Source organism: Mus caroli, unplaced genomic scaffold, assembly GCF_978045245.1.
Source record: "Mus caroli unplaced genomic scaffold, Mus_caroli_1 scaffold_15, whole genome shotgun sequence".
Lineage (NCBI taxonomy): Eukaryota > Metazoa > Chordata > Mammalia > Rodentia > Muridae > Mus > Mus caroli.
Window position 1 is genome coordinate 80051879 of NW_028227270.1, and position 15741 is coordinate 80067619.

The window sequence follows — 15741 nt, forward strand, 5'->3', positions numbered from 1 at the left end:
GTAGCTCACAACTGTCTATAACTCCAGTTCCAGGAGATTCTGTGTCCTTCAGGCACACATCTGGTATAGATCCACAGAGGCCAAACACTCATACACACATAAAATAAACATATTTCAAAATGAAACAAAACAAATCTAAACAAAACACCACCCACTTCAGCCTCCCAAGTACTAGGATTCCAGGTGTGAGCCACCATACCAGACTCTTCCTCAATGGCCAACCAATTAACCACTTGGTCCTATCAGTAAAATGTTGAACCTATACACTCTTGAAATATTACAAAATACCATAACTAAATAATCCCAAGGCCCCATTACCTTCTCTGGTTGCCAAGTCTGTTGTTCAGGAAATTGAGGAAGTGTCGACAGTCCTAGGAGAAGCAGTGTGAGTCTTACATTTAGATGCACACGATCTTCACTACATCCTGGCCAACCCTAGGGTTCACAAGGCTCCACTGCTCTGTGGCAGCAATGCTTTGTGCCCAGAGAGAAGGTTGTAGGCAAGCCCCCGCCTCCGACCCTCAGTGTTGCCTACTCGGCTGGAGAATACTCAGGGCTCAGAAGCCAGGGCATGATGGGTACATTTGGGCCAAAGAGTGAGCAAGAAAAATAGACCTCCCTTAGAGTCCAGTATTTGACTAACTCATCTACCACACACTTCCCTGACATCTGCCCAACACAAGCCATGCAACCTATCAACGTTAGGTGAATTCATGTGGACAGATTCCCCATGCCTCTCCTTTGTAGATCATCTATGCCATGTACTCCAAGAACAAGGAACCCCCTCTAGAATTCTCCCAAACAGCAGCTGCCAAGGCAGTGACTATGTTGCCCTGACATCTTAATGACAAAGAGACACACAGGTCCAGATATGTTGTCGTTTTTTGTTTCCAAGGACTGGCTGTTGTCATCAAACATTTCTCACACTTCGAATCTGTATTTGGCCTTCAATAGACATGACAGACATAAGACTTTAATATAAAACCGATTCAATAGAGAAGCTGGTGGACTGGGAGGTAGTTGGAGCAATGATATTAGAAACAAGATAATTTCTCTATTCTCATCATCTGTAGAGAGAGATGAATGTCTGGTTACCCATGACATCCCAGGTGCTCTGGTGTCTGTCTGTCTCTTCTCTGCCTCTCCCTCTCCCTCTCCCTCTCCCTCTCCCTCTCCCTCTCCCCCTCTCTCCCTCCCCCCCCCCACAATCTCCCTTGTACTAGCTAGTTTTTTGGTGTTTTTTTGTTGTTGTTTTGTTTTTTGTTTTTCGAGACAGGGTTTCTCTGTGTAGCCCTGGCTGTCCTGGAACTCACTTTGTAGACCAGGCTGTCCTGGAACTCAGAAATCCATCTGCCTCTGTCTCCCAAGTTCTGGGATTAAAGGCATGTGCCACCACCACCCAGCATGCTAGCTAGTTTTATGTGAAGTTGACATAAGCTGGAGTCATCTTAGATGAGGGAACCTCAATTGGGAAAAGCCATCAAATTCACAATTTGCTCCCTGGCTCAGTTCCCTCTTAAGAAGTCTCATATTTATCTTCCCACATGCCCCCTATATATTTTATAGGCAAGCCTATATGCATTTTGTTAATTAGTTATTGATGTGGGAGGACCCACCCCATTTTGGGTGGTGCTAGGCACTGTAAGAAGATCAGCTGAGTAAGCCATGAGGGGCAAGCCAGTAAGCAGCACCCCTCCATGGTCTCTGCATCACCTTCTGCCTCCAGGTTCCTGCCTCGTTTGGATACCTGCCTTGGCTTCCATCAATGGGTTGTAATTTAGAACATAAAAGCCAAACAAACCCTCTCTTTCTTGCCCAAGACGCTCTTGCTCATGGTGTTTTGTAATAGCAATGGTTACCCCCCTAAGAAGCTCCTATTTTAAGGTAGGATTTATTCACACTTTGCAGATGAAATAACAAGACTTCACCAGCTCATGACTTTATCTAAGTTTATGCAACCATCACCTAAGTTGGGCAGGTTGGATTCTAAGTTGAGGTAAAACTCAAATCCAAAGAGTCCCTGGAATCATGACTTTTCGTCTTAGAACATTTGGTAGTCCTAGAGTCTAAGACTCACAATATAAAGGTTCATATTCAGTACGATGTAAATCATGTGACAATCCTGATTACACAATGGTGTTGATTAGAAGGCTTCATTAAAATGAGCACAGCAATATGAATTTCACCTTTTTCTGAGACTCTAACGCTGACTTCAGGGTCTTTGGAAAAGAATAAAGGAAAGACATTAGCAATTGTAGGAGGGAGGCAGATACACAACAAAGCCAAGAGCTAGTTTTGTGCCCTTTGAGAACAATCATAGAAAGCTTATTGCAAAAAACCAACCTACCTACCAACCACTGAAAATCTCTGCACCTTCACACTGTGGCGGCTGGATGGCACACAGCAGGGTCACTCTACGGTCTCACCACTAGAGTGCAATTACCAATGCCAGCCGTCTACCATGGCCACAAAGTCCCGCTTCACGGCTGTAATTCTTTTCTCTTTAGTCTTCAATTGCATCCCTACTCTTCGGGGGCCATTCAAAATCTCTGCCTGCTCCTCAATGTTTTCCTTGCCTGAACCCATCAAATTCACAGTTTGCCTCCTGGATTGAGTCTCTCTGAAGAGCCCTGTCTGTATCTCCTCATGTGTCACTCAAGTATTTTGCTTACGTGCCTTCACTGATGAGGGTAAAACGAAAGTTAAGGATTGCAATCTGGTATTTTAAACAGTGAGGGGCCAGAAGATGGCTCAGCAGTTAGGGACACAAACTGCTTTTACAGATAGCCCTAGTGTGGTTCCCCGCACCTGTGTCAGGCAGCTCATAACTGTCAACTCCACATCCCGGGAATGCAGAATACGCAACAAACCTGCACTCACACACATATTCCTTCTTACACACACACACACACACACACACACACACACACAGAGAGAGAGAGAGAGAGAGAGAGAGAGAGAGAGAGAGAGAGAGAGAGAGAGAGAGAGAGAGAGAGAGAGAGAGAGAGAGAGAGAGAATATGAATGAGAATAAAAAAAAAAAAAACTTTTCATCTTTAAGAAAATTAAATCTCCTGTGCCAAAAACCCAGGAGAGTCTGAAAGGATCCTCAGTAAATGCTGACTGAGCCAATGACCAGAATTCTCACCGTCTCAAATTCCGGATTCTTAATTTTTTTGAAAGCTTCAGCCAGGGCGGTATCGTCAAACCACTGCATGGCAAGGTCATTCCTCTGCCTTCCCACAGACATTCGACACAGTGCCTCAGAGAGCGCCACCTGCTGGCTATAGTCTAGAGATTCAAAACACAGAAGACCTGGGTGAATTCTGGGCGCAGAGCAACAGAAAACAAGATATGTTTAAAGTCAGAATTTGGTCTAGAGCTAAGCCCCTTGGTGAAATGCAACAAGACACATTCAGAGCCATTATGGCCATCCAAAGTCTACTTGAGAATTGCCAGGGGGAAAATCTGAATAGGTTTCATAGATAGCATCTTTAAGATACTACTTCCAAGGGTTGCAAATATTGTTTTGTTAGAATGTTTACCTACTACATACAAGGTGCTGAGCTCAATCCCTAGTTAGTACTGTGAAAAAAAATATGTATAATGTAGATCTAACATATATTTTTAGATTTTATATGTAAGGCACATTAAAAATTCAAATCAAATCAAATAGCCTTAAAAATATTTTGACAACAAAAAAAAAATAAAATCTCATTAAAGTTATGATATTTTACTTCAGTTGCATCATGCTCAAATGTCAAATAATTCTATTCAAAAAGCAGTGTCTTATTGTAGCTCAGGATGGACTCAAATTCACTCTACAGCCAAGGATAACCATGAACTCCTGATTCTCCTCCCTCCATCTTCCAAGGGCCGGGAGAATGGACACACATCCCCACACCAGGTTCAAACCCAGGGATTTGTGCATGTTAAGCAAGCACTCTACAGCCACAGCCCAAACCTCAAATAACTGTAAAGGCAAAAAGAGGGTGTAATCAGACGGGCTGACGCGGGCGTAGTCACAGACTACTGTTTTAAAAATCTATAAAAATAAATCATGGAGTTAATATGAGGATTAAAAGCATAAAGATTATGTTCGGGAATAAAAAGGTCTCTGAGTCAAAGACAGGAAGTAGGGATATAGACATAGAGGGCTTTATTCATGAATCTGACGTCTTTTATACTTAAAAGAATCTTAGATGAAACACGTGTGCCAATATATTAAAATGTGACAAAGCTGGCCAATGTGTGTCTGTTGGCTATTAGGATTTTCAGCAGGCCAGAATCTCTTGGAAGTTAAAAAAAAAGTAATTTCCTAACATCAAACAGAACATAATTATTCCTCACACTTCCAGCATCATCACACAGCTCCTACTGCCCAATATTCTGTGCATTTAAAATTCTAAATACTTACCGCCAACAGTCAAGATCGTCCTTGCTAATTCTTTCCTGAAACATTGACATAAATTACGTTTTACTGAGGTAAACAGCCAGAGGTAAACCGTCATCAAATATAATTTAGAAATCAGTATCAGAATCTCCACAATGTGCAATGCCTTTTAACGGAAATTTTCTTTAAGTTTACACATTAATGACCGATAAGCATTTTAAATGTTTTTTAAAAATAATTTTATATGCACTGTTGTTTTTCCTGTATGTATGTGTATGTCAGGGTGTCGATACCTAGAACTAAAGTTACAAACACTTTGAACCACCGTGTGGGTACCAGAAATTGAACCCAAGTCCTCTAAAAGAACAGCCTGTGCTCTTAACCACAGAGCCCATATGCATGTTTGTTTGTTTGTTTGTTTGTTTGTTTGTTTTTCAAGACAGGGTTTCTCTGTGTAGCTCTGGCTGTCCTAGAACTCATTTTATAGACCAGGTTGGCCTCGAACTCAGAGATCTGCCTGCCACTGCCTCCAGTGCAGGGATTAAAGGCGTGTGCACCACTGACTGGCCTGATATGCATTTCTTTAAAAGCTAGAAATTTCTGTATTTTTGAGGTTCTACCTTCCCTTTCATGAAGTGAGTTTAACTTCCTAAACTATAAGGGTCCATTGAATGATCTATTTCTGAAATTTGTGGTTTCTTAGGGTTTTCTTGGACTTTTAGTAGAGAGATTTTTCTTTTTTCTTTTTCTTTTCTTTTCTTTTTTTTTTTTTTTTCTTTTTTCCAAATCAAAGTCTTACTGATCAGGCTAACCTTGAATTCATAGCAATCCTCCTGCCTCCACTCTACAGGCATGAGCCACTTCTAATTGTTCTCTTTTCACCAATCACCAGCCCACGGAGTACACATTTTACATCCAACTTGACACCTGACGAAGCTGACACCTTTGGTTCTGTGCCTCTCCTATGACAAACTTGATGCAATTTTCAACTAAATAGGCCTAGTTTAGAGACATGATGAAAGCAGGCTCTTACAGTTTATATCACTACTACACTGTAATCTTCTCTGGTGTGTATCCATCCATTCTGGTGTGCCGACCAAATACTAAAACACACGCTGTTTATTTTTTCTTAATGTCTGAAAATCATTTGACCGTTTGGCTGGCAGGGGCTGGGGGAGGGGAGAATCAGGGGCTTCGTTCAGGTTACATTCATACTCCTTACTGTTTTGAGACCATTTCACTGTTTAAGCCCAAGCTGGCCTTGTCTCTGCCTGAGTGACTGGGATGGTGGGGCGTTACATCACCACAGTTGGCAAAAATCTCTCCTTTTAAAGAATAAAGAAGTCTAATGGATGGGGGGAGATAGCTTAAGCAGTAAAGAGCATAGCTAGCAAGCTTGAGTACCTGAGTTCTAGCTACAGAGGCCACATTGAAAATGCCAGACATCCACATCTTCCTCCAAGGTCTACCCTGGCAAATTTCCCCATCACCTCAAACTTTCCATGAAACTCACCGTATCTAGTTAGGGTCCCACGGCAGCCAAACTCTAGGCTCCCACGGCGTCTCACATTCCCAGCCCCACTGATGCGTACTGCTGTGCAGCCAACTCTATGCTCCCACTGGGACCCACCCTACCCACATCTCCACCCACATAGGGCTCTTTGACCTGCTTCCATCAACCACCTTCATACCCAAACTTCCAGAGTCAAACTTGGCGAGTAGCCCTGACCTTCGCATCCACGCCTTTCCCACAACCTACCAGGCTTAGCTTAGGTCCCACCACCCACCAGCCTAGTCTGCCCTCACCTACCTGCCTTCCAGAAGAGCTCTAAGCTCGGGCTAGTAGCTTCACTACCAATCCATCAAACCACAGGGCTTTTCCATGCCATAGCTATCTTTTCTACTCAGACATCTACCCCACCCTACCTTGGGTTTGGCACCAGTCGCTTCCAACCTGCCCCAGCCCTACCCCTGCCCCATCTATAATCAACTCAGGGCTGTCAAAGGAATCCCATGTGCCCAGATCTCGTCACTAACAATATGAAAGACCAAGCCAGCACCATCCCTCCAAAACCTAGAAAGGCTTGCCAATGAGAATTGCCTAGATGAAATCCAGGACACAGAAATTAAAAAACAAAATAAAACACAAACCTCCTCAAAGAAGTTAAAGAGTTTAAAGAGGACACAGAAACAGCTTGATGAGTCAGAGAGAAAACATTTAAGGAGAGTAAACTCCTAAGCAAACACAAACAGGAGGCAGGGTTGAAGAAGACAATCCGAGACTTCAGAACAGAATTCAATCAGGAGTTAGGAACACTGAAGAGGACTCAGGCTGAAGATAGAACTGGAAAAACAAACAAACAAATGCAAGCCCAAGTAGAAAACCCAGGGGGAAGCCTCCCAGGTAGAACAAGTCGAGCAGAGACTGAACATCGGGTCTTAAAGATAAAACAGAGACCCTAGCAAGGAATATGAGCTTTATAAACACCGGAGAAGAGCACACAGGAAATGTGGCGCTGCAGGATAATTGAGCACAAGGTGAACCCCAAGATTGTAAACTGGAAAACTTTGTTGTGGTGTGACTCAGCCCCATACTCAGCTGTAGAGCTTTCTGTAAACAAGAGTTAAGTAAAGTCATTGATAGGTCAAGAGGCAGAGCAAGCAGGGACCCAGGAAAGAGAAAGGAGGGAACTTTGAGCCTCAGGCATTTAAGACAGTGTAAAGTTCTCTAGAAGGAGCTTTCCCTTCTGGGATGTCAGCCTAGTGGGAAGGCCAGCTGGGTGCTTTCTCTGCCTCTCAGCACTAGCGGGTTTTCACCCGAGCATCTGGTTCCTGAGCCTTCGTTGGTAAAATTGAATGTTTGGGATTTTTAAAAACAAACAAACAAACATGTGAATGAAACACCATGAAAAAAAAAAACCTTTGAAATTATAGGCATCGATGAAGAATCCCAAATCAATCGCATAAACCAGATCTTCACCAAGAACATGAAAGAAAACGTCCCCAAACTAAGAGGAGACACACACAGATACAAGAAGCAGCACACAGCACACCCAAGTAGACAAGACCAGAAAAGAAAATCCCTGTAGCCCATCATAGTAAAAACACCAAATATACATAACAAAGAACGAGAATTAGAAACTGCAAGAGAAAAAAACCTGCAAGTCACATATCAAAGGAACCCCATCAGAGAAGAGCAATGCGTTGCACGTCCTAAATGATGAGAACAGCTAAGGTGAAATAATATACAGACAACAAAACAATCTGCCATGACCAATCTCTCTGAAGGAGAAAGACCCAATAAAACACTTGCGATTAAAATATAGACATCCATTAACAGGAATATACCGCAGGACCAGGCTCAATCACCGAAATGCAAGATGGTTGAACAACTGAAGGGCCACAGTCTCCTAAGAGTAGCAATTTTTACCAATGGTGACAAGATATTTTTTAATGACTAACTCAGTCAAGTCAAAGTCACACCGTTCATAGACTAGCACAGTGAACCACAGTAAACCTCTGCCAGCAAGCAGTACTTCTAGGTTCTGCAGATGGTACTCTCCTCATGGCATGTCACAGGAATGGTCACTGTCATCAAGAGGACAAATTTCAAAACAGGAACATGTTTGCAACTCACTTCATCTTGTATTAAAACCCTATCTTCAAATGTCACATTCGAAGTTCTGTGTAAAACCTTCTCTCTAAATATTTAAGTATAGCATCTTAAGGTCTGTGTAGCCACAACTGGGGCACTAAAATTGTGTGTGTGTGTGTGTGTGTGTGCCGGCGTGCGCGCGCAACATATTTGCATAAATTAACATTGTGGTTCATATTTACATAATCAGTCAGCTTAGAAACATTTTGACTCAAATTTCAATGCAAAAGACAGCAAACAAACAAACAAACAAAACACTCCCCGCCCCACACTGCAAGTGCAGAGCCAGGCAAAGTCTGTCCTTCAGGCTTCAGTCCTTCCCAGCCAGACACTTACTTTGGTGAACTTGAGAGACCTACCCTGAAGGAAGGAATGAAGTAAGACAGGGGTGCAGAAGACAAAGAATCGCACAGACATGGGGCTTACACCGTCACCTAAGTGTGAGTTCACTTACATAAGACAGCATGCGCCTTCTGCCAAAGACAGCTTTCTTCTCTCTTCCTGGGGTGCAGCATTCAAAATACAGTTCAAAGTCTCCAGAGTCTGCTCAGAATTGGACCGAGGATTCATGGCAAAGAAGCAAAATGAGAACTCGTGCATCACATCAGAGAAACCGTTAACTGCTCAGTTACAACTCACCTCCTGCTGGGTGCACACCTTTAATCCCAGAATTTGGGAGGCAGAGGCTGGCGGATTTCTGAGTTCCGAGGCCAACCTGGCCTACAAAGTAAGTTCCAGGACAGCCAGGACTATACAGAGAAACCCTGTCTCAAAAAACAAAACAAAAAACAAAAAACAAAACAACTCACCTCCTGCTGAATGGAGGGCTTCACAGAATCTTCTGCCACCAGGAATCCTAAATGAAGTATGAAGGAATCCAACATCTGGATTGTCCCTGAAAGCGCAATTGTAGATGCATCAAATGGATGCTGGAAAGAGCCAGAATGGACTTCTGTGTAGCAGGAAGAAGTGCAAGCTACGAACAGTATACAGTGTAGGCAAAGAACAGGCTACAGCCAGCTTCAAGTCACAGCTGTACCAGACTACAAGACATTTGCTTTCATGAATGTAGCAGCAGCCTGAGCAAAGTGTGGGCGACTTCGCTGTCACTGCTGGCACCTGAGCAAAGCCACTCTTTGTCTACAGTGAGCAATGCTCTACATGCAGGCGTGAGGGCTGTGCTGTAGACTTGGTTTATATGAGTCTGTATTATGGAATCATGCAAATATTATACATGACAGACAAGTAAAATGTCATGGCAGAGAAGCAGAAACTTTCAAATAAGTTAGTCTTCACTCATATAACACAGAAACTTCCAGAGATACCTATACATGAGAAAAAGGAGACAAGACTGTGAGATACTATTTTTATACATAACTAAATGTGCCACCTTTTACAGTTACATTTGTGAACTTGTATATTGAGGTAGCATCTGGAAACGGTGGTGAACACCCTGAAAAACAGTAATGCCAGGGTCGGAGTATAATTTTGATAGGTCCAGGTCATCTCAATGTGCAAGCAATTTATTGCAAAGTATAGACTTCTTACCCCAGTATAACTCACACAATTGTAGGGAGCCAAACAGAAGTATAAAACTACTGTCTTCAGTCCTAACAAGCCACAAGCTAGCAATGGCTAGATAGCCCGAGAGAAACAGAAACTCAGCCGAGCCTGGTGTCCACCAGAGTAGCTTCTAGGATTCTAACAAAACCCCGCTAACCAGCAAGACTCTGGAAGGCATCTGTACATGCCTGCTAGCTAGTGAACACTACACATTGCATTTTCATTTTGAGAGGAACGGGAGGAAGTGACAGAGTGTGGCCCTGTGACACAGAAGGAGGGAGCTTAACAGAAAAGTGACTTCTGAGAAGTGTGTCACCGGTTGTGGTGGCACACGCCAGTAAGATTTGCTTAAGGAGGCAAAGGCAGGAGAAGTATGTCAAAATACTTTGTCAAAAAGCAAAAAGCAGTTGGTTCATTGACCTAGGACAGACAACACAAAACATGAAATATATTCTGAGAGAAACCAAGAAGAGACTTGCAGGAGAGTGCATAAGGCAGAAATGAAAATAGACATGAGAGCAAAAGAAAAAATAAAACTTAACACCATTGTAGATATTTGAATCTGACAGGGACTGATACATGAAAATCCCTGGAAAGACAGGAAGGAAGGTGAGAAGGCCAGGTGGGGACAGTGAGAAAGCCCCCAGATTGTATCAGCTGGAAGCCACGGTCCCCTACTTCCTAGCACTGAGGGTCCTAAGAAGAAAGGTGCCAAGGCCAGCACTATGGCTTGGATATAAAATATTCCCAAAGGTTTCCATCTGGTGGGGGTTGTGGTATGTGAGTGATCATGAAGGCGCTGACCCCATGGCTACGCTAACCTCACTAGTAAGGTCATAGCTCAGTGGGTTTAAGAGCAGCAGGGCAGGCTGCAGAGATGGCTCAGTGGGTAAGAGTGCTGACTGCTCTTCCAGAGGTCCCGAGTTCAATTCCCAGCAATGACTTGATGGCTCACAACCATCTGTAATGGGATCTGATGCCCTCTTCTGGTGTATCTGAAGAAAGCAACTTGTGTACACGTTTGTGTGCACACACGCAGAAACACACACACACACACACAGCAAGAGAGCAAGGAGCCCTGTTTGGAAAAGTCATGCCTACTGATGGGTGTTCCTTTGAGGGCTGATGATGAGTGTTCCCTCCAAGTTGACATTGTTCCCAGTCCCTTGTTCTCTTGCCTTCCTGGCCACTGTGAGACAACATCTAGACCACATGCCTCTAATATCCTGCTTCACCTCAGGCCTAAACAGTGGGGCCAGCTGAGCACAGAAAGCCCTGAAACCATGGTCAAAACAAACAAAACAAAACAAAACACCTCCCCTCACTTTATATTGACCTCTCGGGCATTCTGTCACAGCTATAAAGAAGAAAAGGAAAAACTCACAATCATCGTATAAAAGTTACAACCAAAATCCGGTCTGAGCCACAGGAACAATGAAGATACTTCAAGAGGTGGCATCCCAACAGAAGGGGAAAGAAAAATCCTATCTGTTCCCTCTTCCCTTAGTTTTCCTGGATGAGATCGAACAGCCTACCAGTTGGAGAGAGTGCCCATGTAAAACCACACTAAGGAAAGACTGGAGGGCAGACCTGAGAGCAGAGGATGCCCACGGGGCCCAGAGGGAAAAGGTTATGATTGCTGAATTTGTGGTTGAGGAGAGAAACGTGAGAGAAATAAACAATGCCTTCTGAGCAAAGCCTGAACACTATCTAAATACACCTAGTGTTGGGGAAGACGTGAGTGAACAGGTAGTGGCAGAATTGAGAAATGGGCCTGACGCTGATGGGGAGACGGGGGACAGGGAGGGGTGAAGCACGTGTGTGAGCATGCACATACAGTAAAGCAGGGGAGATGGGGGTAGCATCATGCTGGTGTTGATTAGGAGAACTCCAAGAATAACTCTAGACCTAGGGTCCTCTAATCACCAGAGAAGGGCAAAGCATTCAGACAGAACCCCTGTGGCAGCACACGGAGTGAAGGAATACCCAAAATGGAACATGAAGGAAAAGATGATATAAATCTTGGCTAAATGATGGAGAGATTAATCCTACAATGGCAGGAGATGGTGGGAAGGTGGCCAGTAGAAACATCTTCCAACTTAACAGGGTACTCATGTAAGTCAGCCCCCAAAGGCAGCAACATTGCTTCTTGCAGAGAAGCTACTCCTACCCCCACACCAGGGAAGCCAGAGTGGGCCCTGGGAGAGAGAAAAAAAAAAGACTTTGCTATGGATGTGTGTCTCTGTCCCCTCCCAATTCATACGTTGAAGCATTCACTCCAATGTGACATCTGAGAGGGGGCCTTTGGGAAACTAACTTAGATGAGGTCACAGGGATAAGACCTGCAGGGTTAAGTTGTCACTTTTCTGAAAGGGGAGACCAGAGATTGCTGGTCCTGTCTCTCTGCCACAAGGGCACACTGAGAAGTGGCAGAGAGCCCTCTCCAAGATCCAATCATACTGGCAGCCTAATCTTTGGGTTCACACCCTCCCCCCATAAGTAACACAAACAAATGTCTGCTCTTTAAGCCATACCATCTGTAGTGGTTTTTATGGCAGTGAGAGCTGACTACGGTGGTCATCTACAGGGGTGTGCCTCCATGCAGAGCAATGGAGTTGTTGCAAGGAGTGTGAGAATACACAAAGTCACCAAGCTGTGGCTATTGACTCAACAGACACCTCACGTGGGTCCTGTCTAGTCTCAGGTCTATGCTGCTAGGATAAGCTATGTGTTACAATGTTACAAAAGAAGGTGCCAGCATGTATTTTATCAACCATTTTTAAAGACACTCCCTATTGCTAATGAAATTCATTAAAAAAAAAAAAAAAATGAAAAGCACATGCTTAGATCCACCCACTAAGACAACAAGGACTAGCCGGGCGTGGTGGCGCACACCTTTAATCCCAGCACTCAGGAGGTAGAGGCAGGCGGATTTCTGAGTTCGAGGCCAGCCTGGTCCACAGCCAGAGCTATAAAGAGAAACCCTGTCTCGAAAAACCAAAAAAAAAAAAAAAAAAAAAAGACAACAAGGACTATGATGGCCACTCTTGACAGTTTACTTGGGGTCAATCAAATCTTTGGGTGTGTCCGTGAGGGGGTCTGCAGACATAGTTAGATCATGAGGGCCTTGGCCTAATGACTGGTATAATAGATTGATAAGCTCTAAATGTTAGAGGCCTATTAGGAAGCAGAGGGAGGGAGGACACCATTAGAGGAAGTAGCTCAACTGGTTCGAGGGAGGGGCTGGGTTTGAACCTGGCTCCTTGCTCTGCTACCTACCAGTGATTCTCACCCAGAACATACTCCCAGCTACCATGATGTCCTACCCAGGTTAGACCAAGCAACTCTGAAATTATGAGCCTGGATAGTGCTTTTTTAAAAGTTATTTAATTCAGGCATTTTGTCATATTAACAAGAAAGCTAACTGATATAAAGGACTTTTCCCCCAAGTAGGCGGCAGATACCATGCACACCAAAGCTCCTGGTGCCATTTCATCAATTCCATACTCCATTGTGGAACGTGACATCAGCTCATTAACAGCTTCTTAAAGCCGAGCACAGCACCCCAGGAAAATGACATTTTCCTATTGTGATGGCCGTGTGTTCTGGGATGCTCAAACATCAGCCTAAGTACATTTCTGCTTCCAGGGTAAAATAATTCAAAATCTCAAACTACCCTTTAGCTGGAACTAACTGGAACAAAACTTCTGTTCAGAATTTTACCTTGTCCACTCTGAAGAGACAAAGCTAACTTCATTGGCTCCAAAGTAAACCAATAGCTAAACTGATCTACTCCAAGGTAATCAATTTAAATTAAACCAATAATAGCTAAATTTTTGCTGGTGTGTGTCTTTGGTTTAACTCTCTGTTCCTATAACCAGATACTTAAAACTGGGTCCACTTAACAAAGGAAAGAGGATGATTCAGCCCATGGCTCTGGAAGCCTAAAAGCACCGCAGCACAATCTCTGTGACTTCTGAAGAGGAACTCACGGTGGATAAAGTCACAGCGTGAGGAGCGAGGAGCGCAGGGTGGAAGGGGTCACGTGGGAAGCAGAGAGCTCGAAAGCAAAAGGCAGCAGCCAAACTCTTTGTGAGAAGCAATTACAACTGAGTAATTAGTTCCCGTTCTCATGGGAACTAGTCCAGTCCCTCACCTGATTAACCTCTTCATACAGCTGTCTACAATGACCTAACTACCTCATGTGATGCTGACAACAGGACCAGGCCTCTAGCACATGAACCTAGGCAGAATCCAACCCAGAAAGCTAAACTCCTGCTGCTTTGAAGACAAAATGGCTTTCTGTTATACGAATAGAGGAAAGTCAGTGTCTTGGTTAGAGTTTTACTGCTGTGAAGAGACACCATGACCAAGGCAACTCTTATGAGGACAACATTTAATTGGGGCTGCCTTACAGGTTCAGATGTTCAGTTCAGTATCATCAAGGTGGGAACATGGCAGCAACCAGGCACGCATGGTGCAGGAGGAGCCGAGAGTTCTACATCTTCATCCAAAGGCTGCTAGCAGAATACTGACTTTCAGGCAGCTAGGGTTAGGGTCTTAAGCCCACACCCACAGTGACACACCTACTCCAACAAGGCCACACCTCCTAATAGGGTCAACTCCCTGGCCAAGCATATACAAACCATCCCAGTCAGATACAGCAGTAACAAGAAGCCACTAAGCAAAATATATTGCAGAAAACTAAAGCAATCCTTACAACAAAATGCCTTCCCACAGCACAGTAAGACTATATAAAGTGGTGGCTAAATTCAGATGGGTTTAAATTTCACCCTTGCCCGTCATTTAAACCATCTGTGCCAAACTTTTCTCTTGACGGAGAATGCACGATTGGTAGTTGTTCATATACTTACCTTTCCTGCTATGTCTGGAAATGATCTAATGAAAGGAAAGAAAAAAGTGCAGCTTGTTATTTCAGAGCATCCCACGTTCTGACGCTAATGCATGAATACTAACTGACAGAAGCTGAACTCTGGAGACAAAAGAAAAAATCCACTAGGAAAAAAAAAAAAAAAAGCCTGTTAGAATCACAGTCCCTTCATGAAAATAAGCACATTCTCTACAGTCCAGCAAGCAATGCATGTAAATATATAAAATAAATGACTTCTCAGTTTCCTGTGTCACTGGTTGCATATATTAATGTCAATCTTTCAGACAATGACTTAATCATAAAACGTGACAGCCTTTTTAAGTTCACATCATATAAAAAGCCAACTTCTAAGACTTTTTAAATTTTTATTTATTTATTTATTTATTTATTTTGTTAAGACTTTTTTTTCCTTTTAAATCCAAACATAAAACATAAGGCTTTACGAATCACTTAGATCCCTGCCCATCGGTGGCAATATTGTCCCTTGAAGCACGTTCATCCTTACCAGTGCCGTGTCTAGGAAGTCTTCCAAGGCATTAGTCAGCAGCGCCTCCGAGGCCAGCACTTTGGTGATCAGTAATCCTGTTACTGTTTCAAACCAGGAAACCATGTACACAGAAGAAACGCTGATGGAACCGCGTGGGTCTGAGTGGGTACCACCTACTCCACAAGGTTGGCAAGACCATTTCCCACTAAAGGAAAAGCAGCCTGAAGACCTTTTCTTACGTGTGATAAAGGCTTATCATCCACCAAGAGTGAGTCAGAAAGAACGCAAATGGCCCAGAAGGGAAGATCACAATCACACACATCAGTGAAATAGGACACTTGAAGATTGGTGCCCAAGAACCCACGGTGGAGGCTGCAGAAGAGGTCAAGTTTAGGTGAACCTGTGCGGCACAGGGCAATTAGTGCAGCTTTGAGAAGCAAACTATAAAAAGCAAACAAAGCCGGGCATGGTGGCGCACGCCTTTAATCCCAGCACTCGGGAGGCAGAGGCAGGCGGATTTCTGAGTTCGAGGCCAGCCTGGGCTACAGAGTGAGTTCCAGGACAGCCACAACTACACAGAGAAACCCTGTCTCAAAAAACAAACAAACAAACAAACAAACAAAACAAATAAAAAGCAAACAATCAAAAACCATAAATATGCTAGGTGTGGAGCATCCCTACGAACCCAGAACTTGGGAGGAAGAGGAGGGAGGACCAACCTAACTAAGTTCAAGGCCAACCTAAACGACACAT

The 15741-nt window shown here is 43.8% G+C and overlaps 1 protein-coding gene across 1 annotated transcript in view; it reads right to left on the reverse strand.

Moving 5' to 3' along the window:
- Sycp2l (synaptonemal complex protein 2 like) overlaps positions 1–15741 on the reverse strand; it is a 67376-nt gene that overhangs the window by 45604 nt on the left and 6031 nt on the right. Inside the window, 7 exon segments of the mRNA XM_021181021.1 lie at positions 319–371; positions 3148–3290; positions 4417–4451; positions 8502–8590; positions 8857–8942; positions 14485–14509; positions 15007–15111. Of these exon segments, the coding sequence (XP_021036680.1) occupies positions 319–371; positions 3148–3290; positions 4417–4451; positions 8502–8590; positions 8857–8942; positions 14485–14509; positions 15007–15111 (536 nt within the window).